The 24867-nt window shown below is 39.1% G+C and overlaps 1 protein-coding gene across 1 annotated transcript in view; it reads right to left on the bottom strand.

The window, feature by feature from the left end:
* The window catches only part of osbpl3b (oxysterol binding protein-like 3b), a 37793-nt gene extending 19740 nt beyond the window's left edge, over positions 1–18053 (bottom strand). The window contains exons 1-2 of the mRNA XM_059339865.1: positions 17864–18053; positions 1231–1362 (exon numbers count right to left, since the gene is read on the bottom strand). Coding sequence (XP_059195848.1) covers positions 1231–1317 — 87 coding nt within the window. The 5' untranslated portion in view covers positions 1318–1362; positions 17864–18053. The remainder of the gene's footprint in view (positions 1–1230; positions 1363–17863) is intronic.
* Positions 18054–24867: the final 6814 nt, after the last annotated feature.

The raw sequence follows: 24867 nt of genomic DNA, 5'->3' as shown, positions 1-24867 counted from the left end.
TACCCCCTTTTTGACCAGGTCACCACTGAACAAGAGTTTTGATCGAGTGTGTTTTTACCCCAAATTCACCTAAAATATAAATATAAATAAATAACTAGCATCATCTACATTTTTGTCTTATAGGTGAGAAGATTGATCTGATATCTGCGTTAATATAAATCTAAGGCCTGAACAAAGACTATGATATGTTATATGCTATATGTTAGCTCACTTATAAACATGTTATATCCTGTTTGTTTCATTTTTGCAACAGAGTGAATAAATGTCATGATGTGGTTTCAATGGGTTATGGGTTCCAGGAATTTACTGCAAAAAAATAGTCCAACCAGATCTTGACTTCCTGGCTCCAGCTTCATATTTACTATGCAGATATGAGAGAGATATTGATCTGTTCACCAAGGGAATAAGCATATTTCCCAAAATGCTGAACAATTCCTATAATGCACTGACCACTTGTTACATAAAAAGTGGCTCAGCAGACAGTTGCTTGAGAAGATCCAAGCACGCCTCAGGCTTATGAGCTTTGAAACAGCCATTATGAGTAAATATTTCTTTCTTTGTTTGTCCAGAGGTGCATTGCAAATAAAAACAGATTTCTGTCTCTGTATTTGTTGTTGCTCCGATGGACGGATCACTAGAGTCTGGTGTGTCTGGTGGGCAAGACTGAAGTGAAACTTTACTCTCATTTCCACACCGATAAGCTGTTGCGGGTATTGAAAAATTAATGAGTCTGCTGCCCTGCAGATAAACACTTAAGGCAAATATATAAATATATAACAACAGTTTGTTCATGGTGCTAATATCTTCACTAATTTGTGTGCAACAGAACTTCACCTCAGAGGAATTTGGTTCAAATTAGCATTTTAGTAATTTAGAGGGCTCTAAATTTCCTCACATTTGGAGGAAATGCTGAGACTGAGGCAGGGAAAAAAAGTCTTTTTTCCCAAGTTTCCAGCATTTAGTCCTTGTTGTTGAAGATATAAATTGCAAAGAGATGAGGCCATCTCCTCCGGTTTGCATATATAAACAGCCAAATAAAACCTCAGAACATCTGAGGAAACCACAGGGCCTGTTACTGATGGTTAAAGTGCTTTCTGTCGGGTCATTCTCCCATGACACAACAACTCCCTGAGGACCGGCACTATACAAACTGTACCATCAGAAAACAATCATGTGCAGAAGCTAATAGTTCAAACTTTTCATGTCAACAGTGTCGTCGCTGTGCGTTACCTGTCTGCTGTCCAGTTTGGACGAGGAGCTGCTGTTGCTGCGGGACATGGAGGAGATCTTGGCTGAACTTCGCTCCTCGGAGCCCATCGCTGCAGACGGCCAGCCGGCTAACGCTGCAGGAACATTCCTCTACTGGGAGCAGGAGGAGGAGAAGGGGTCAGGAAGAGAGAGAGGAGGAGGAGAAGGGGTCAGGAAGAGAGAGAGGAGGGGAGACGGCTTTAAGAGGCAAGGCCTTTTAAAGCCTTTTAGCTCTGTCTCACTGAAAAATGCATTAGGTTCTTTAGAGCGATTAGTTTTTCCATCTTCGTGTGGCAGAATATGGGGTGTAATGAGAAAAGCTGCATAGAAGAGTTCTCAATGTAAGACAACAAAATTGATTGACAAGACTGGAGGACATAAATTGGTCTGCAAAGAGATGAGACCGCAGGTTTGAATAATTCATATCTTTCTCTGTAAGAGAATGATAGATTGTCAGCATTTACGGTTCATATGAATCTAAAGCACCCAGTAGACGTGTTACAAGACACAGACACAAATTAAAAGTCGCAATATCACAATGTAAAAGTACTGCAATATGAGCAAAATCCCTTCAGAAGGAAGGAATTCCTACACACACACACACACACACACACACACACACTTTTATGTGAATGCATATGACTGTGTGTATCTGAGATAATTATTATTTTTCCCCTTTCCACCATTTCATATGCTGCTTAGTTCTTAAAATGCAAATAAGGAATAAGAAGTGGTACCTCATTTTACCACAATTTTTTTCCTCCATTTTTACAGACTAAACAATTCATTATCATTGCAGCTGCACTTTTTTCCATATACTGTATAATATTATAACTGATGCAATCATTTGTAAGCATCTGATTCTAACTAAACACATCACTAAGATCATCTAATATTAGCAGAAAGCATTAGAGAAGTATAAGTGTGATACAGAATAAAGCATAAGCTCCTCAAAGTGCTTAAATAAAAGTGTTTTGGTGGGTTTCAGTATCTTAGCAGCTGATGGACATGCCAGGATGCAGTGAGACGTAAAATCATCACTTCAGCAGAGTGTGAACATAACTGGGCCTCTTTCAGTCAACTGCCACACTTCACACAGAATAATTACCATGATCTACCACGTCAGCACAGAGACACATTTAGTTAATGCACTGAGCGGCAGCTTGTCACTGAAGCTGATAAACAGACGTGATGTGTAAATCATGTTGGTCCACGTGGGAACAAGCAGCCGCTCGTTAGCTCGTTAGCTCGTTAGCTTAGCTTTAAACTAGCTTTGCTTTGGACCATTAGCACTGAGATCATCACTGTATTAAAAGAGAAAACACCAGGATTATATTCTAGTTTGAATTATTTTCTTTTTATCGCAGTAGTGTCTATATGTTTCAACCAGTGTGATAGTATATATTCTCATTAGCCAATATGTACAAATTAAACATTACAGTATCATCCATATATCATGAGATGGCAAATGTAGACATATACAATAATCAAACAGATGGTTAGTGTAGGGCTGCAACAATATTTTTTGTAAATCTATGAAATGATAAAAACATAATGAAAAGTTTCCATCACAAGGAGAAATCAAATGTGATTTAATTTTAATTGCTTGTTTTGTCAAAACAACAGCCCAAAGGATTTCACTTACGATGATAAAAACCAGTAACCACTCACAGTTTGGCATGTTTGCTTATGTTATTAAACTATAAATCAATTTAATTGTTTATTAATTGCCTTGTCATTTTTCTGACTCATTAATCAACTCATTGTTTTGCACTAGTAAACTGTGTCCACTCTAATATAATATCAAAACATTTTTCTTTGTTTTTGTTTCTAATTACAGTTTCTCTGGAATTAATCATTAATTTGGACAATAGAACTTTTTTAAAACAATCACTCACTATGATTATATTATCATCATCCCTCACATGTTCATAATTCAAATGAAAGTTCAAAAACTTTAAACAAATTATTGTCCAGCCCAAGAAACCACATGGCATATTCTACACTGTCGCCCATAAAGTTTGAATATTTTTGTTTTTAGACACAATCCTCTGTTAATTGTGGTTTCATTTTCATTGTGATATGTTTGGAAGAGATTGATTAATGAAGTTTTGAGAAGATATACACTTTATCAATCAAGGTGAGATTTTCATTGTCACAATAATTTCATGAAAAGAGGTAAAAAAAATATTTTATTCCAACTTTAAGAGCAACTGTGTAATTAAAAAAAATACGATACAGAGTTAAAACACAATTTTATATGAAAGCTGATCAATCTTCGTTTTCTCTGGAAGAAACCTGGAATGGACCTTATGTTAAGATCTCAACCATTCTCTGTCTGCCACTGAAAACTATGAGCTGATCATCCAAACAGTGTCTCCTGCCGGCTCGCACTGAATCACACGAGCCACGTGTTGACAACCACTTGGAGGCAGCAGCAAGGTGAATCACATTACCTGCAAGCTTCCTGCAGCACAATGTGACCAACAGCCTCTCAGGTTGTTTCAGACAAAACCGTCGTCATGTGAAACCTTCGGCCAACACCACCGACCTGTCTGTGGTCCACAATAACCACAATAACCACCTATATATAATATAATAATATAATAACCACAACATAGTCCACTCTAACCACAATAACCACCTATATATAATATAATAATATAATAACCACAACATAGTCCACTCTAACCAAAATAACCCAAAATAACCCAAAATAATAATAATAAAGGCACAACAATGGATCAAAGAGGCAGGACACACAAAGAGACGTCCCCTCTGTCCAGGACAGAAAATATCCAGGCTACCAACAACATCTATCTATCTATCCATCCATCCATCCATCCATCCATCCATCCATCCATCTATCTATCTATCTATCTAGCTATCCGTCCGTCCGTCCGTCCGTCCGTCCGTCCGTCCATCCATCCATCCATCCATCCATCCATCCATCCATCCATCCATCTCTCTATCTATCTATCTATCTATCTATCTATCTATCCATCCATCCATCCATCCATCCATCCATCCATCTATCTATCTATCTATCTATCTATCTATCTATCTATCTATCTATTTATCTATCTATCTATCTATCTATCTATCTATCTATCCATCTATCCATCTATCTATCCATCCATCCATCCATCCATCCATCCATCCATCCATCCATCCATCCATCTATCTATCTATCTATCTATCTATCTATCTATCCATCCATCCATCCATCCATCCATCCATCCATCCATCCATCCATCCATCCATCCATCTATCTATCTATCCATCTATCTCTCTAGCAGGTCTGTCCCAGTGTGACCCTTCACCCTTTCATCTGATCCAACACCACCTTCTCTCTTCTTTCATCAGCCGATGGCTCTATTAGCCGTCACCGCTCCAGTAATTAGCCTTAGCCTTACTGAAGAGCTCCACGCTCCTTGATGGCAATGAAGACGTGCAGTAAGTGATAGCAATAAAGTATTATATTAGAGAGGAGCGGGGTTACTGTTACTATTGATTTTTACTTCACTCAGCTGTCTTTGCTGTCGTTTACAGACTGAGAAACACAAGAAAACAGATATGAGAACATGAGAAGAAGCAGTGTAGTCCAACATGTAGACAGCGTAACTATTACATAACGTTGTGGCTCGTGCTAATGAGCAGAAGAGTCCACCGCTCGGTGAAAAGAGTGTTTGTCCACTGGTCAAAGAAACAGAGAGGATGACATGAACCCTGGCAGCTACAACAGATAAAACCAGCCTCTAACTCTCTTCACATGGATACATGAACACAGAAACACACAGTCAGCAGTATTATACATTATACATTATGCGTTTTGGGGGATAGAAGGCGGGCTCTCTTGTCAAAACCCTGGTGATGATAAAATAACAAAAGCAACAAAAAATATCAAGCTGTCTCATGCTGCGCACCAACTGCTGAATGCTGCCTTTGAATAAAGGAGTGTGGTGAAATAGACCTTTACAAAGCTGAGATTAGTTCAACTTTACTGATCCCACACTGGGGAAATTCACTTGTTACAGAAGAGTCAGGAAAAGCAGATGAAAAATGTGATTTAGTGACAAAAACACAAATGAAAATAAAATAGCTATACCTTTCACATGTCTGCAATGAATACATTCGTAATGGCAATTACACCTTTAATTGTAATACACACGTGATGTATAGCATTATACAAAAAATGTGATTATAATTGCAGAGGGTGATTGCACATGATAGCTGCCCCAGAATACACAGATTGTTGTATGATGATTGTGATTCATGTATTCCATTAAATCTACACGGTCGACCATAAAGTTGGAATAAAATATTTCTTACCTCTTTCCATGAAATGATAAAGAAACAGATAAAGTGTATGTGTAATGTGTTAACTTTATGGGCGACGTGTATATCTACAGACATCACGGAAATATTAAATTATTTTCATTCCCCAATTGGTATACTGCTGTATTGGTGTTTTAGTAGACAACAAGGTAATACTATTAAATAATACAGAGTATACTCTCTTGTTTTCACACTATGAATTAATTAACATATAATACAAGGACACAATTTTAGTAAGATGTATCTTCTCATTAACAATTCAGTCATTTCACTGGGTTAAATCCCCTTCTGGGATTTTTGTTGTAATACAAATATAATATGGCCAGATGATCAATGATAATGACCTATTTTCTGGGCTTGATAAAGTCAAAAATACAGAGAAATATTAGAGGATGTGGCGCCATTAAACATCATTTAGACTCTGTGTGTATTAGACTGAAGCTGTAATTTATCTGACTGACAAGCTAACTGCCGTTCAGTCTATTAGTGTAATATAATGTAAATCATTACTGGCACGCTGACAGGTTTAAACCTGCTTCACCCTGTTCTCTATTGTCAAAGACAAAGATCCAGATGTTCTTATCAAAGTGTCTCTTTGCTGAGGATGTTGTGTGGAGAGCTGGCAGACGTCTCCTGAATATTCTGAAGATTATAAATTGTGGGTGTCTGAAACTGTGACTGTTCTTTAATGAAAAACCAGCGTGACACCTGGAGGAGACAGATGTGGAACTAGCAGGACTTCCTGCTCGTCTCCCTAAAGTTATCGTCCTCTGATGGGAGAACCTCCATGTGACCCCAGCAGGAAAAAAAGACTGCAGCCAAAACTTTTCTGGGTGAAAGTGTCAGAGTAAAGGGCTCCGTCTCTGGCTCCATCGGTCCAGATTTAAATATTTTTGGATGGATGACCATGAAATTTCATACAGACATTCATGGTGGACAGAGGATGAATCGCAATGACTTATAATCCCTATAGCGCCATCATGAGGTGAAATCTGAAGAGTAATGTCCTGACAATAATTGTATAGATACAGAAATTCATGATGAACTCTAATCGCTGCAGTGATCCCCTGGTTTTATATCTAGCACCACCAGCAGGTCTTTTTTAATTAGCCAATACTTTCACCAAATACCTTCAAAACCGATCACATTGCCTTCAAACTGTATTTTGTGTTGATTAGCAAACTAACTGAGGATACTGATCACGGTAAACCTTTTACCTGCTAAACATGAGCATGTTAGCACTGTCAATATGTTACCACAATAATGTTAGCATTAGCACCACCGTGCCTGATTAGCTCGACAGTAGACTAGTTGTGTTTAATATGTATTGCCTTTTATTGGATAGCACATAGTAAAGAACTGACAGGAAATAAGGGATGACATGCAACCATCTTGCATAATTAGATGTAAGAATATTAACAAAAACACCTGTTGAAATATACTGAATAGGTGATGTCTTGAAAAAGTGCCTGTGTGTCTAGCAAGACAGGTAAAAGCAGTGAATACTCACAACAAAGAAACTGAAACCAATTAATATTTGGTATTTTTGCTGGAAAAATAATTTTCCACTCACCTGTTGAGAACTGCTTTTAATGTGTGACCATTGTTGTTTTTTATTTGTTTGTTTTACCTTTAACTGCGTTTTAACTGTTTTAACTGCAAAGCGTCTTTGTGTACCCTGAAAAGCGCTCTATAAATAAAATGTATTATTATTATTATTATTTTCTTACGACAATAAATCATGTTATTCCAGTATACAATGAGTAAAACTCATAATGTCCCAATATGCCCAGTTATGTTACTGTAAGGATTCTAGACAACTGTCAACAAATCCTTGGTCAGCTGTAGATCTCATTTCAAGTTATAGATGCTTAATGTCATTTTAAGCTGCACTAACTACATTGTGCTGTTCATGTTGCAGATGTCTCCAGAGTCTGCCAAAGGGCTGAAAGCTAACAGGCTCTCAGGCTTCATTAGGACGTGACTCACCAGAATGAACAGGGTCACGGATGCACCACAGTAATTCAAAGAAGATGGGTTAGTATACACTCTGAAACACTCCCACGGCTCAGAAACATGAAGTGAAAGTAGTGAAACTAATTTCAGCAAAAACACAATACTGCCAGTGTTCAGTAGTGCCAAGCGAGAGATGGAGTGTATGCGGTGTAATATAGATAGAATTTGACTTTTATCAAGCCATTAAAATGATATTTAGATAACCTTTAAAGGTTAAAGGTTTACATTATCTTTTAAATAATATTTCATATTGGGTGGTCCGTAGCGTAGTGGGTTACACAGGCGCCCCATAGAGAGGCTATAGAGGCTATAGAGGTTATAGAGGCTACAGTCCTCGCTGCGGCGGAGCCGGGTTCGAATCCGGCCTGAGCTCCCTTTGCCGCATGTCCTCCCCTCTGTCACCCCCTTTCTATCTGTCTCTCACTTTCAATAAAAGCATGTAAAATGCCAAAAAAATAATCTTAAAAAAAAAAATAATAAAATATTTCATATGCAAAACTCAGCTGCGATAGTTGATTTATATTCCAGTGCCAAGCCACGAAGAGCCGTTGCGCCACATCTTTATGAGGCCTGTGTTTATAAAATAGCCAAACAAAGCAGCGGGAAGGACTTTAAATGAAAATAAAAAAAGCTTTATTATTTCATTAGATAAAAAGAATAGCTTTTCAGCTTGAACTAAATCTAATTTGATTTCCTCTGATGTGTGGCGGCTGCTTTGATGAAACAGAATTATCTAAATAGAAGAAAATCAATGTTGATTTAAAAATGTTCCAAAAGGCCAAAACCGCTGCAAGCTTTTCTCTGCTCGTTTGAGCTCCGGAACAATCAGCACGAACAAAAACAAATGGTGTCTGCATCCACCAAACAGCAGCATGGTGCTGTGGTAACCACCTTATCATTCATTGACAGATCGCTCCTCTCAACACAAAGCAAACTGTGCTGATTCCACTCGTTTACCTTTCCACTAATGCTGCCTTCCATCCATCGGGATGAACCAAAATCAGAACCCCTTGCCTAATTTTGATTAGTTTTAATCTTCCTCTGCAGGATAAACTCATCAGTGGCTGGTTTGTCATGAGCACACAGATTATTCTCCCTGTTTGCATTGGAAACAGCAGCATGATTAGGAACAGACTCTCAGCTGCTCCCCACCAAAGGAGACACCATGTTCTCTCGTTTGCTGCGTCTAAAAGTTACCACTTTAATATCAGTAATTGTATTACATCGGTGCATTACCCTGCTGGGATGATGCCACTTAGTCTTTGTTATTTCATTATGTGAAATGCACAACAACTCTTTCTTGGAAGGGGAAGAGAATCCCTGACATAAGATGAGTAAAAGGAAAGGGTGTGACCAGAAATTAGCAGAAAACAATATGCTCTGGCCATGACTTTGGCCACCGTGAAATAATTTGTGACTCAGAGAGTGCTATGATTAAATATGGCAATATATCTGCCTTTTATTATTCAAGATTTATTTACTTCGATCACGGCGACAAGCTGATGTAAAGTCTGGAAGAAGGGAGAAAAGAATCAACTGAATAAAGTGCTAAAGATTTATTGTAATATATCAAGAAACAGTTTAATATTTTGGGAAATACACTTATTTGTTCTCTTCTGAGAGTAAGAGGAGATACGACACTCATATCTGTCCATAAATATCTGTCCTACAGCCAACAGTTAGCTTAGCTTGTCACACAGAAACAGGGAATAACACTTTGGTTTTTGTTTATATTAAACAAAAGAGATATGATGTGCTAATTACTGAACATTATAGGGGATAGGCAGATTGTGTTATCTTTGCCCAGAGCCACTTGAGCTGTTTCCCTCTGTTTATGCTAAGCTAAGCTAACAGGCAGCTGAATGTAGCTTCATATTAAACAGGCAGATATGAGAGTGGTATATCAATTTTGTCATCTAACTTGGCGAGAAAGCTATTATGTGTGTTTCCCAAAATGTTGAACTATAGCAATAAAATATACAACCGTGTCTTCTAAAGTTGATCCAAGATTACAGTCTCAGTTTTTTAACATGTGGTTACCGCTGTCAGTTTGGTTAGGTTTAGGCACCAGAAATACTTGGTTAGGTTTAGTAAAAGATCTTAGTAAAAGGAGTATGTGTGTTACCTAAATAAGTAAACACTGATATTTCACATAGAAAGCAAACAGTGATCTGCAGGGTGAAAGTCCAATGTTTGCTTTGCTTCGACCTTCTTCATGTGCAGACATCTGTGGACTTTGATAGTAATGTTTTTGTGGTACGTCAAGAACAAACACAGTTTGTGAGAAAATACTCAAAACAACATTTACTATGTAGTTTAGTCGCATTGAACATCAGATTTAGGAGACCAGCTGAAATGTATTGCATTTCAAACTTACTCTTATCTAACTGCAAGTATTTATTTTTTAGAAGTTCACTCAGAGCACTTGAAAATGAATTATGCATTTCTTATTCACTGAATGCACATGCAAATGTCAATCACATTTCTTCAGATACAGATGATTGAGCACTTTCATCAAAGATGTCTCATGCTTTTCAGTATGAAACCTTGATTGGGGCCCACATAAGCGAGGAGGAAATGCAATTCAAATGAATGCATTGTTGTGTCATAACTGATGTGATTCAGATAAGGCCCTTCAACAGGCTCCAATCACTCCACAAGCAAAAGTAAAAGCTTCTTATACAAGCGTGAAGAGTTATCATGGTGAGTACAACATGAAACAGTCCTGAAAGTCTCTTGTTTCTCCTGGGAAAGACTGTCACTTTTGTCTGGTGCAGTAATCAGTTGCCATCTCCAGATATTACATCTGCCCTGGATCCTCCTCAACAGTGTAACTGGGACTAGGGTAGAGAAAGCCTCATCTGAACTCCTTTTGCAGAATCAGAGCAGCACAGAGCATTTCTTTCTTGACTAATATTAATCAAGCTATATCACAGGTCAGCATGGCAGCACCCAGCCAGCCATTAGCCTGGAGAACAGAGACACCACTGGCTTCATCCCAACATGAGATCTATTATTCATTAGTACATCTCTCCAAGCAGGGCAACGATTGCCAGCCCACGTCTGCGTGCAGACCACACCTTCTCTGGTCACACAGATGGCAGCGCATGGCCCAGATCTGCTTAAGGCGCCGTGGTGAAAGGTTGCCAAGGCCAGAAGGAGCCACTCCAACAAATAGGCTCACACTGCCGAGGTTAAAGCCTGCATGCGTCTTTGCTGTCTGCAATCTTACATTTTTAGCGGGATCAAATGGAGTTTCAACTCCTTTTCTCTCCTCATCATATTCACCCCAAGAGAAAATTCTTGCAGATTTATGGCTGTAATAAAAAGAGAGAGACAAACTTCTTGCAGCATTAGATGTCCTTTCATTCATGTCTACTACTCTCTGACATATGACAGGCGTTCTGTCACACATCCTGTTAATCAACCACATCCTCAACTTCCCCCGTCCTTTCCCTGCTCTCTCTGCATTTTCTCTCTCTAGTCTGCAGCGAGTGGGGCGGAGGTCCTCTCCTTTGTTACGTTCCCAGTGTGGGGGAGTCCGACAGCCTCATAACTCAACACCAGCTCATTAGGACTCGGAGCATTGTCACAACTTAGCTCAACACTCCAACAGAGTCGGGAGAAAAAACATAAAGGTGCTCCACTTGATTTTGTCACATCACATGCAGTCACTTGTATGACAGCACAAGTGCTTACCACTCCACCACTGCTATGATTAGACACCTCTATTCTCTATTAATTCAGAGGGGATGCACCGGACTAGAGGATTATACTACTAGAGGCACTGAGGTGGTCTGGGCTGAACCTTTCTCATAACAATGAAGAAAAAAATAGGACTCAAAAGAAGATATCACAAAAACTGGAAAGAACATCTGCACTGCCACAAGCAATCTCTAAGTCCTTCTAGGACAGATATATTTAGACATGGCATCATCTTCCATTACCTTCCATTTATGGAAAGACAGAGATAAACTGTCTGACTGAGTGACCACATCTTGAGAGATTTACTTCATGCCTCGACTCTGGGCTGGAGTATGGATGAGCCTCTCTGTTATCATAGAGGATAGACTAGAGATAGACTACTATAGACTACTATAGATCATAGAGGATAGACTACTATAGACTACTATAGATCATAGAGGATAGACTACTATAGACTACTATAGATCATAGAGGATAGACTAGAGATAGACTACTATAGACTACTATAGATCATAGAGGATAGACTACTATAGACTACTATAGATCATAGAGGATAGACTAGAGATAGACTACTATAGACTACTATAGATCATAGAGGAAAGACTAGAGATAGACTACTATAGACTACTATAGATCATAAAGGATAGACTAGAGATAGACTACTATAGATCATAGAGGATAGACTAGAGATAGACTACTATAGACTACTATAGATCATAGAGGATAGACTACTATAGACTACTATAGACTACTATAGATCATAGAGGATAGACTACTATAGACTACTATAGATCATAGAGGATAGACTACTATAGACTACTATAGATCATAGAGGATAGACTAGAGATAGACTACTATAGATCATAGAGGATAGACTACTATAGACTACTATAGACTACTATAGATCATAGAGGATAGACTAGAGATAGACTACTATAGACTACTATAGATCATAGAGGATAGACTAGAGATAGACTACTGTAGACTACTATAGATCATAGAGGATAGACTAGAGATAGACTACTATAGATCATAGAGGATAGACTAGAGATAGACTACTATAGATCATAGAGGATAGACTAGAGATAGACTACTATAGACTACTATAGATCATAGAGGATAGACTACTATAGACTACTATAGATCATAGAGGATAGACTAGAGATAGACTACTATAGACTACTATAGATCATAGAGGATAGACTACTATAGACTACTATAGACTACTATAGATCATAGAGGATAGACTAGAGATAGACTACTATAGACTATTATAGATCATAGAGGATAGACTAGAGATAGATTACTATAGACTACTATAGATCATAGAGGATAGACTAGAGATAGACTACTATAGACTACTATAGATCATAGAGGATAGACTAGAGATAGACTACTATAGACTACTATAGATCATAGAGGATAGACTAGAGCTAGACTACTATAGACTACTATAGATCATAGAGGATAGACTAGAGATAGACTACTATAGACTACTATAGATCATAGAGGATAAACTAGAGATAGACTACTATAGACTACTATAGATCATAGAGGATAGACTAGAGATAGACTACTATAGACTACTATAGATCATAGAGGATAGACTAGAGATAGACTACTATAGACTACTATAGATCATAGAGGATAAACTAGAGATAGACTACTATAGACTACTATAGATCATAGAGGATAGACTAGAGCTAGACTACTATAGACTACTATAGATCATAGAGGATAGACTAGAGATAGACTACTATAGACTACTATAGATCATAGAGGATAGACTAGAGATAGACTACTATAGATCATAGAGGATAGACTAGAGATAGACTACTATAGACTACTATAGACTACTATAGATCATAGAGGATAGACTAGAGATAGACTACTACAGACTACTATAGATCATAGAGGATAGACTAGAGATAGACTACTATAGACTACTATAGATCATAGAGGATAGACTAGAGATAGACTACTACAGACTACTATAGATCATAAAGGATAGACTGTCACAGCAGCAGGAACTGACTCAAACTGTAGCTGGCAGGATTGTGTTTTTGGTGGTTTGACTGCAGTTGTATTTTTGAGGACAGTATTTGTGTGTTCAGCCACAGAGGAAAGAGAAATATACAAACCTACAGTGATATCTTCACTATGTGATCCGAACATGAGAAACAGCAACCGTTTGATTTTACTGACTGAATCATCTTTAAACTAGAATTACCGCCTCGCTGCATGTTTGACTCAACCAACCGGTCAAGTCACAGTTTACATCGATGTCTGTCCCCTGCTCAGATAATAAATGTAGCAAAGACTTTAGGAAGGAATTTAATAAAAGTTGATAAATCAATTTCATCGTTAGACTATTTATAGAGGAGGGCAAAGGACAATAGAGTTTTACCACATGGTGCAACAACAACTGCCTGGAGCTCAATATCAGCAGAACCAATGAACTGGTGGTGAACTATGAGAGAACAGGAGGCAAACTGTCCTCGCTGTCCTCCATGGGGAGGAAGGGAATAGTGTGGAGTTATACCAGGACCTTGGGGAACGAATCAATAACAAACTGGACTGGACAACACTGAAGCCCTTCTCAGGTAGGGACAGAGCAAACTGTTATTCTGAAGGACTCAGAGCCTCCAGTGAGCTTCTACCAGTTCCTCCCAGTGCTGTTCCTCCCAGTGCTGTTCCTCCCAGTGCTGTTCCTCCCAGTGCTGTTCCTCCCAGTGGACAGCATATAAAGGCCAGGTGATTCAGGGAGGAAGTGGTCGTGTGGAGGCAGTGGTAGAGAGGATGAATCAGGAAGAAATCATGAGGCATCCAGTAAAACCCTTCACACCCTCACAATGAGCTGTGGCAGCTTGTTACAGAGAGAAGAATGAAGATTCATTCATTCTTCATCCTGAGTTAAAGGGTCTGAGGAAAATTCTACAAAATTCTACAAATTCTAAAATGTGGATGCTTTAAACACATCTTCAACCCAGCAGCACAGTCATAGGAAGAAAAAATATACCACCTTTGTTTTCTTCATTTTCTTGTTAATTTAATGCCTGGTACAACTAAAGGTACATCTGTTTGGATAAATATAATGATAGCAACAAAAATAGCTAATAAGAGTTTAATTTAAGAGTTGATATCTAGCCAATTCCCATTTGTTTTCTTGATAATTACCAAAATCATTATCAAGAAAACCATGGAAAACGGCTAGATATCAACTCAGTTAAACTCTTATTAGCTATTTTTGTTGTTATCGTTATATTTGTCCAAACAAATGTACCTTTAGTTGTACCAGGCATTAAAATGAACAAGGAATTGAAGAAAACAAGTGTGGTCTAATAATTTTTTCCATGACTGTATATACAATCACTACAGTTTCAAGGTGGGAACCCTAAATTAGTGTCACCAAATCAGTATCTGACCAAATGTGAAATATAACAATCTCCCCTTCTGTTCCAGAGTTATGCTGTTCAATAAAGGCCAGAAAGTGTTTGAACAGAACATTATCACTTCACAGTGAAGCACATTTTCACCTGCATCATTTTATCCTATTAGACATTTGTGAAAAATGTTGTCATCATTAGTGTATGAATACTTGAGTTATAAAAATATGATATCAGGTCATATGTAATGAAATGACCTCTGGGTGTTTGGAGGCATCAGCTTGATGAGCATGGGACGTAGGTGATGTCACAGTGAACTTGACCTCTGACCCCTAACATCCTATCCTCTCATCCTTTGGTCCAAGTGGAAGTCTGGGCCAAATCTGAAGAAATTCCTTCAACACACGTATGTGCGAATGACCCAAAAACATCATATTATGGATGTAACCACTGATGTGTATCAGGTTGTATATTCTAGGTTCATCATCTGAGTTCAGCCTAGTAGCACGCTAACATTAGCACGCTAACATTAGCACGCTAACATTAGCACGCTAACATTTACTGATTAGCAACTAAACAAAGTACAAGTGAGGTTGATTTCATTTCAATCCACTGAAAAGCTCTTGTGATATCAGGATTAATGTGGTCGACCTGCTCACTGACTGTAACATGGCTAAAAATACAGAAAACCATCAATCACACTGGAGGACACAGTCTGTCCAGTCTCTGACCCTGAACGTGTGCTGCTGATGGTTCAAAAGGACTCAAATGTTCCTGAACTGACGTACACAACGTTATAACAGCTAAATGTTTGAAACTCTGGATTTCAGTCAGCTAACTGTCTGTCTCCCTCAATGAAATATGACACTGCTACTGTTGTGAAAACAAGCTGAGCTGATCCTGTGCAGACGGAAACTAAATTGATGTTGTTGGCAGAATTTGAATAGAGGAACTGCTGGTTTAAGTCTGACAATGACAGCTGATAGGTGATCAGGAGTATGTCATATAATAGTTTTTAACAAGAAATCCTCACAATAATTAATAATTATTAAAAGCTACCTTTATTACTACATCAGTTATTATTTTAGAAGATTTAAGTAACAATTAAGAAGACATTTACAAGCCAAGACTGACTTACCAAGTACCATTTGTCTAACTGTAAAAATGAGTAAAGACTCTGAGCTGCCATCCTGGAAGAACATTTTGAATAATTCAGCTACGCTGTAAGGACGGCTTCAGACGTTTCAGGCTTTTGTTTTAAAGTAAAAAGTATCTAGTGCTGTCGTTAAAGTTTCATGCTGATATGTAACGGCAGTTATGAAACCTTCAGGCTCCCTTCAGACCTGGCATTAAAAAAACATCTCACTAATGAGAAGTCACTTTGACTGAAATACAGTCAGACGGACCAAATTTATGCAACAACAAAAAATAAAATGATGTGAAACTTGTTTTTAACCTATATGGTACAACCAGCTTTTGTTATTAACAAACAAATAAAATCTTCAAATTATTTATTAAATATAAGAAAAAGCAGACATGGTTCATAACTTTAGCCTCTCATACTTTTGGCCCACCAGATCTACCTATTTACATGTGAAACCACATGAATTATTTATAGTGGCCTACTGCCTACGCAAAGAGAGCCGACACCTGCACAAGACGCTCAGCAGCTGTTCTGCTGCTTTAGTCTTCCACTTCTGCAATATTCACGTGTTGTTCAGTGGATATTCAAAAAAGTATCCTTTCTTCTTGTTCAGAGCCGACCCTGAGCACCTACACAGGTTACTGTATAACTTGAATAAATTGTAGGATGCAGACATTTATTCAGATTCAGCTTGACGCCGGGGTAAAGCTGCAATTACAGTGGAGGTGACCTCATGCAATGCACCTACTGCTGTTTAAATATACGTCTTGCACTGACAAAGAGTTTGCTCTTTCCTGCTGCTGCATTCCACCGAGTGTATTGATTCCTCTCCCTCCCCATATTTGCCTGCAATCACCGAGTTGGGTGTGTTAGGAATGAAAAACCTCAGGAGTTGCATGAATAACACTTTGGCCAACAAACACTCCTCTCAGCCAAATGAACACAGCTACACAGTGGAGAAGGAGAAGTGTTTATTGGAAAGCATTTTAAAGCAGTGTCCTGTCTCCAAGACTTGTTCCACTGTGATTCTGTTATTCACCTGTAAACCAACCTGAGGCACCATGTGCATACCATCCACCTTCTTCACTCCTTTACATGCCACACATTTTTTCCAAAAACTCTCAATGAGCTCTTTTGAGCCTCACACATGTTCCAACACACACGCAGTCCCAGCAGCCAATGAAAAGCCGCCTCTGTTTCTCTGTTGTTACACCCAGAGCCGAGATAACTCAGTGTAAGTCTGAAATTATAGCCACAGCCCCAAACAAAACAGCTTTGACTCAATCAATTTAACTGGAAAGTTTTGGCACAAACCCCACATTTAGCACAAGAACCACTATTATTATGGCAGATTTACACAGAATTGTTATTATCTGGGAGTGTGTTGATAACAGGCGTATTTATTCTTCTGTCTGCTATCTGCATAGTAACAGAAATATTGTAAAATCATCCATGTTCCTGTTTTTACTCCAAACACAGGAATTCTGAGCTCAAGCCCTGATTAAATCTGCAAATGGATCCTATCTGCACCGAGCATCACTCAGCAGGAGAAACAGCCTCTCATCATACAGGATTATATTATTATTATTATTATTAATTATTATTATTCACACGGTTGGCTTCTGGCTGGCTTTAACTGATAGCTTGCTGTTGTTATATACTATATTAATCTTATAGAAACAGCAGATTTATTCTCTACAACTAGTCTAGGAAAAGAGGAAGGGGGCACAGAGTTACCATGGAGACTAAAAAGGATGTAGTGGTGTTTACTGAATGAATCACATGTTATGATCATAATAGGAATATTGCGAAAGATCAACTGTGTGTGAAGCACAACAGGAGAGTTAACTAAGAATTTAGTCATGTGCTACTGAATCTAGTTAACTGTTGGTTCGATTCACTGTAAAGTCACATTATATAACTTTAAACAGCTATTAAATGTTCCAACTGCAATTAACTTTTAAATGCACTCGACTGACCAAGAACCAAATGAATTCTACTACAAAGAGGAAAAAACCGCACTCACCTTGACAGAGTTACAGGAGGAGGAATTCCAGGTGCTGAGGACAGAGTTGTTGGTAAAAAAAAACAACAACAAAACAACAAGCAGCCGCTTTATTTACCCCGGAATGAGAGAAGAGATGAACTGCGGCTGCAGCAGAATGAGAGGAAGAGATGAACTGCGGCTGAACAGAAACAGCCTCTTTCCTGCAGACATGAACTCACATGCAGCGCGAGCCGCTCTGACAGCATCCCGCCGCTGCACGAGGAGGGCCCCGCCGTGACGGACAGGCACCAGATCCAATCAGAATGCAGGAGAGCTCAGCGGCGCCTTACGGGGGCGGGGCTTATGGCATTGACAGCATCTTTTTCCGTGACGTATTGAGGAGGACCCCCAAAGCAAGGACACACAGATAGACACGAAACAAGAGGCCTAAAGAGTAAAAGGGCAATTAAACTGTTTTTATTATCATTATTATTATCATCATCATTATTATCATTATTATTATTATTATTATTATCATTATTATTATTATTATTATTATCATTATTATTATCATTATTATTATTATCATTATTATTATCATCATTATTATCATTATTATTATTATCATTATTATTATTGTTATTATTATTATTACTATTATTATTATTATTGTTATTATTATTATCATAATCATCACCGTCGTCATTTTTATTATTATTATTATTATTATTATTATTATCATTATTATTATTATTATTATTGTTATTGTTATTATTATTATTATCATTATTATTATCATCATTATTATCATTATTATTATTGTTATTATTATTATTATTATCATTATTATTATCATCATTATTATCATTATTATTATTATTATCATTATTATTATTATTATTATCATTATTATTATTACTATTATTATTATTGTTATTATTATTATTATTATCATAATCGTCATCATCGTCATTTTTATTATTATTATTATTATTATTATTATCATTATTATTGTTATTGTTATTGTTGTTATTGTTATTATTATTAGGACGGTTGATAATTTTTTTTAATAATTAATATATATTTTTAATTTGTTCTTAATAAAAAAATATTTTATCTATCATTATTATTTATTTATTTTATTATGTAGTTATTTTTATATATATATATATATATATATATATATATATATATATGTCTTTTTTTTTTTATTAAAGGACACAGTCAAAGTCATCGTTTTGTAAGTCATTCAGTTGTGGTATTTAAATTATGGTTTAATTGTAGATGCTATTTTAAAAAATCATACATCCCTGCATGTGCCCACTTGTAGATAAGTAGTTTAATTACTTTTTTCTGTTCTTACTAATTTAATGAGATTGCATAAATTATGCCAAAGTCACCAAAATGACAAGATAATCTTTATCAGAAAAAGGAAATTAAGTCAGAATGACAAATGGTAGAAGTTGGGGCTGAACATTGAGATATACTGCCACCTGCTGGACATATTGTTGAATCACAGCTTTTAGTTGGACTCATGAGTAATATGGGAGTAATATGCAGTAAAGAAAAAAATGCAAAGAATGTCTGAGATTAAAAAGATTTGATTTGACTTAACAGGTTTGAAAATATATGTGACCTTGAATGTTACATAAGTGCATCCAAGTTGTGTTGCAAATGCATGCACAATAATGAAAACAAACAAACAAACAAAAACAACAATTACAACAACAAGACTAATCTAAACTTGTTTAGAAATAGCCTTGCAATGTGAGAATATTGTTCTGGTCTATTTTGCTGTTGGGGCTATTATATTCTTTTTTTTTAGTCTGAATGAGAAGCTGTTATATCACACAAGGCTTCAGGCTTGCTGCTCAAGGACTTTCTGTCACAAAAACCTTTTCACCGAGCGTCTGCCTGACTGCAATAGATTACGTGTGAAAAGGCATTTTTTCCTTTCACACTGGCAGGCTACAAGGTTACTGCAGCACCTACGATACATAGAGCTGGATTCCAGCACAATGCTCTGAACCCTGTGTGACACTTGGGGGGGGAATCATTTTTTCAAGTTTTCTTCTCTGTAAAATTAGAAAGGTTACAGTGAAGACCAAAGTGTTCATCTGTGCAGCATTATGAATTTACAGCGGCTGAATATTACTTCTGTGTGGACTGCTGGCAGGCTGAACTGACAGCAGTGAGCTTTGAAGGCTCTTTCCTTTTATTTCCTCCTTACAATCAGCTGAGGCTTATGGGAGCCTTATATAAGACTATTATTCTATAATACATCCTGAGCCCTAATGAATATTCCAAATTAATAGTTAGAACCAAAGAGCAAATCAACAATGTGCTGCAAATTGGCTGTTTACTATACTTACAAAACAAAGAGCAAGTAGTAAGTTAATAAACTGCTGAGAAAAATATATGAGTCACAAACTGTATTATTGTGAACATCTTACAGTCTTTATTGTCTCTGGCTTTATTCAAACCCGTCCTCCATGCGGATATGTTAATTTAAGCTCAGCTGTGTAAGTAATGAAGAAAGTGAAGCACTTTCAAATGTATAGCATGAAAATATTTTACTTTGAAACCCCTCAGAATGTTCTTTCTTACTTCCTTTAATCAATGTTTACAAATGTATATATTCAAGAAACTTCAAGAGACTACATTCCAGTTTCTCAGATTCTGATCTGATATTAAAAATCTGCCAGTTTTAAAGAGAAAAAGTCAAGCTTGAGCATCAGAGGTCTGATTGAATGATTTCAGACTATTAATATTTTTAGTTTTTTAGTGCCTGAATCTGACTGATCCAACTTGGGCAAACTGATTTATGACAAAAAAAATAATCTTTATTTGATTAACTGGCTTTTTGCAATCATTTGAATACCAGACATGTCTGTATTCAGTATTGGTTACATTTTAGGAATCTGCTTGGATTTAAATAGTTACAGCTATTATTTTCCTCCGGGATGAAACAATGATCCATGAAGCTATCCATGCAGGTAGTAACAGTTGATCCCATAGAAGTTGTGTTTCTTCCCTGTGACAACATGATCCCTCAGGTTCACAGCAGCGACAGTGACGGAGGTGTTGAATTCGCGATGGGCTTTCGTCTTACTGAATGAATTCTGGAGCAGGCGGAGAGTTTCTCTGTCCGCTGGGTGGATGCCGGGCGGGGCAGCAGCTGGGTGGATGCCGGGCGGGGCAGCAGCTGGGTGGTTGCCGGGCGGGGCAGCAGCTGGGTGGATGCCGGGCGGGGCAGCAGCTGGGTGGATGCCGGGCGGGGCAGCAGCTGGGTGGTTGCCGGGCGGGGCAGCAGCTGGGTGGATGCCGGGCGGGGCAGCAGCTGGGTGGATGCCGGGCGGGGCAGCAGCTGGGTGGATGCCGGGCGGGGCAGCAGCTGGGTGGTTGCCGGGCGGGGCAGCAGCTGGGTGGATGGCGGGCGGGGCAGCAGCTGGGTGGATGCCGGGCGGGGCAGCAGCTGGGTGGTTGCCGGGCGGGGCAGCAGCTGGGTGGATGCCGGGCGGGGCAGCAGCTGGGTGGATGGCGGGCGGGGCAGCAGCTGGGTGGATGCCGGGCGGGGCAGCAGCTGGGTGGTTGCCGGGCGGGGCAGCAGCTGGGTGGATGCCGGGCGGGGCAGCAGCTAGGTGGATGGCGGGCGGGGCAGCAGCTGGGTGGATGCCGGGCGGGGCAGCAGCTGGGTGGATGCCGGGCGGGGCAGCAGCTGGGTGGATGGCGGGCGGGGCAGCAGCTGGGTGGATGCCGGGCGGGGCAGCAGCTGGGTGGTTGCCGGGCGGGGCAGCAGCTGGGTGGTTGCCGGGCGGGGCAGCAGCTGGGTGGATGCCGGGCGGGGCAGCAGCTGGGTGGTTGCCGGGCGGGGCAGCAGCTGGGTGGTTGCCGGGCGGGGCAGCAGCTGGGTGGATGCCGGGCGGGGCAGCCGGCCTCGGCAGGATGCAGGAGTTACTGGTCTGCTGCTCTGAGCTGCAGGATAACTCAGCATGCGACTCCATACCTGGCAGGTCTTTGGCCACAGATGACTGACGAATGCTGGATTCATCTTTGCCAGTTTTAAAAGACTCCTTGACACACATGTTGATCAGGCTTTTGTCCCCGTTGACCTCCGTTTCTCCCTGGTGATGTGTCCGGCCAGCGTTCGCCTCCTGGCAGCTCTGTGACAACGAGACTTCTTCAAACTTGACTCTGCAGTTTTCTCTCTCCCAGCCCTCACACACAGTTTGCTGTTGGAGCTGCTGGGACGGCTGGATGCTCTGTGCTGCTGTGGAGCCAGAGCTCTTCTTTGACTGACGATGAATCTTTTGGTTTGGATCTGGTGCCTCATTACACCTCGCCGTGATCTCTGGTGGCCTGTGTTGGTGAGTAGGTGTGTTGGGAGCTGGAGATATATTTGTGAGTCCAGCATTAGTGGGACTGCAGGTGTGTCTTCTTCTACATCCTCCTCTGGGTTTAGAGGGAACAAACACAGGGATGGACCTCTCTCTCTGTAGGGAAATAAATGCAATAGGATTAGTGTTGCACACTGTAAATGTTGCTGTAAAAAGGTTCAATGTTTTCAAGGATTTTACCAGTGGTGCAGCATGTGAAGTCATCCTACTTCTTTCACAGATCTTTTCCGTGAAGTCATCCATCTTAAGAGGATTTACTGGCCCCGATCCTTAAAATAATGACAAAATAGCATTATGGATTATTGGTTAAAATCAGATTTATCAGCTATTACTGGATTATTTGTTTGCAAAGTGGTTGTATGCAAAGGCTTTCATCACTTCTAATAGGAAAATGTGCTCTGTGTTCTTCTACATGGTTTATCTGCTTATTGCTAAAGGACTGAAAGAAAATTAGTCAGTCACAAAGTAGCCATGCCCTAAAGGATAAACAATTTTATTGTTAATTTTACTCTAAATGGGATCATAATTTATAAAATGAACATCATGCTGTATTGAACAAGACTTGAAACTAGTGACTGAGACCAGAAACTCAATAGGAAAATACTGAGGTACTGAGGTATTAAATAGTAAAATTACTGAGGTATTAAATCGGGCAAGAAATAGGGTCATTTTCTTTTTGCAACCAGTGGAGTCGCCCCCTACAGGTCATTAGAAAGAATGCAGATTTTAAGTCAATAACCTTTAGATAATAACAAACATATTAACATACATTTAATCTTCTTTACCTGTGTGGTGCATTTGGTAGGAGGTGATCCAGTGTGTCCTCTCCAGATTCTTCAGCATGTTGCTGGTCCGTACTGGTAACGATGAATCCCAGTCTCGAAGTTTCGGGTTGGGCAGCACCGTCTTAGGAGGGGCGGGGTAAAACACCTGGCTCTCTCCTTTCAGTGGCTTTGTATGCTGGATAGGAGGGAATGTAAGAACATTTTGGAAGTTATTGGAATAATTATTAACTATAACTAACTATAGACAGTATTACCATACTCACATCCAGGAAGCCTTGTTCTCCGGCCCACATCACAGCTTTCTTCCTGGTTTTTATGGGCGTCTCCAAGACCTCATGTCTGTATGGACTACCTACCGAATAAATACATCTTAACATCTCTTCCATCATCCCTCTGAGCAGCGTGTTGCCCTCTTACCGATAGTTTTGCTGAGCAGAGTGACGTCTGGGCGGAGGAAAGGCTGGCCGGCTCTGACTCCGGTCTCCGGGTCGTCTGGACAGCAGAACGACGGGAACATTGCAAACTTGGAGATGTGGGATGAATAGGGATGCTGTTTTGGAATTGCTATCTTTATCATTTTCTCCCTGTTAGAGGTACCGGTAATATTAATTAATTTTCAATTAAAAGAAGATGAAGTATATTAAAACTTGAAAAACCTGAAATGAAATCAATCAGAAAGTACTCACGCCATATTTATATCAGTTGGTTTTGGTATGCTGAGGAAAGAAACAAAATTAATGTTGTCATTTATGTTCATAATGAAAATATTTCTGATTGATCATGGCTACTCACAGCTGGTCATTGAGACGAACTTTACTTTTCTTCCTGACAGTATTGTAATGTTGTTGTCTGTGGAAATAGAGCAGTAATCTATTATTAGACTGCGTTTAATGTATTCAATTTTTAATTTCTGTGCAGAATGTTTTACACTCACTCAGATGTGATGGCTCCTCCATAACCAAAGTGACATTGGGAGGACTTGGGCTCCATCTAACTGCTGGAGCTCTCACTCAGATAAAGGTGCTATGAAGTCAGGATGAAGAACTGGCGAGGGAGAAGTAATTTAGGGCAAAAATACAAAAGAATGAAGCCAAAACTATGACCCTGATCTTGTTTACTAAAGGTTTTAATTCACAGCAATTGTTGTAGTTGTACGCGCTGGCATGGGTGTCACAATACTCACTTCTAAATTGAAAATCAAACTCAGATTTCAATTGCACTGATCAAAATAAAAATATGGTCATATATGGCCCTACTGAGGTACATAATAGTACAAAGACCAACTTGACTCAAAAAAGAATAGTACCATTAGGCACACATAACATATTAGCATATATTACACATAAGTATGTTTCTTAGAATAACAATAAACTGGGTTATCTCTGTTATCACAATATTTGACTATGTAACACAACAACTTACCACAAAAGTTAACAAAAACACACGTTGGGTTCACTTACCAGGGAAATCAGTCGGTAGATCTGTTTTTAAGCCTTTAGTAAATGGCAGAAGTCTGTTTTATTAGATGTAGGAAGCAGTCTTATTGGTCCAAATAGATAAATAGATAGAGTGATAATGCTGAAGCTCTCTTTGACAGAGCAGGACTCCTCGTCTTGTGACCCGTGAGGTGGGTTTGGACTAAACAATAGGATCCAGGTGAGTGACACCCAATCCAGCCCAGCACAGTGAGTGAGCAGAGGTGTGGTTTCTCTCTCTGACAGACTGAAACATCAAACATTTTGTTCAACAGCAGAAAACATATCAACTGTAACCTTAATAACCATATTATTATCTACAGGTGTAAGAGCTAATGCTCAAGATGTGATATAACGTCAATAATTTCATATCCAATCACTGCTCC

Source organism: Centropristis striata, chromosome 8 (assembly GCF_030273125.1).
Source record: "Centropristis striata isolate RG_2023a ecotype Rhode Island chromosome 8, C.striata_1.0, whole genome shotgun sequence".
NCBI classification, from domain to species: domain Eukaryota; kingdom Metazoa; phylum Chordata; class Actinopteri; order Perciformes; family Serranidae; genus Centropristis; species Centropristis striata.
This window is presented reverse-complemented; position numbering and strand designations above follow the sequence as displayed.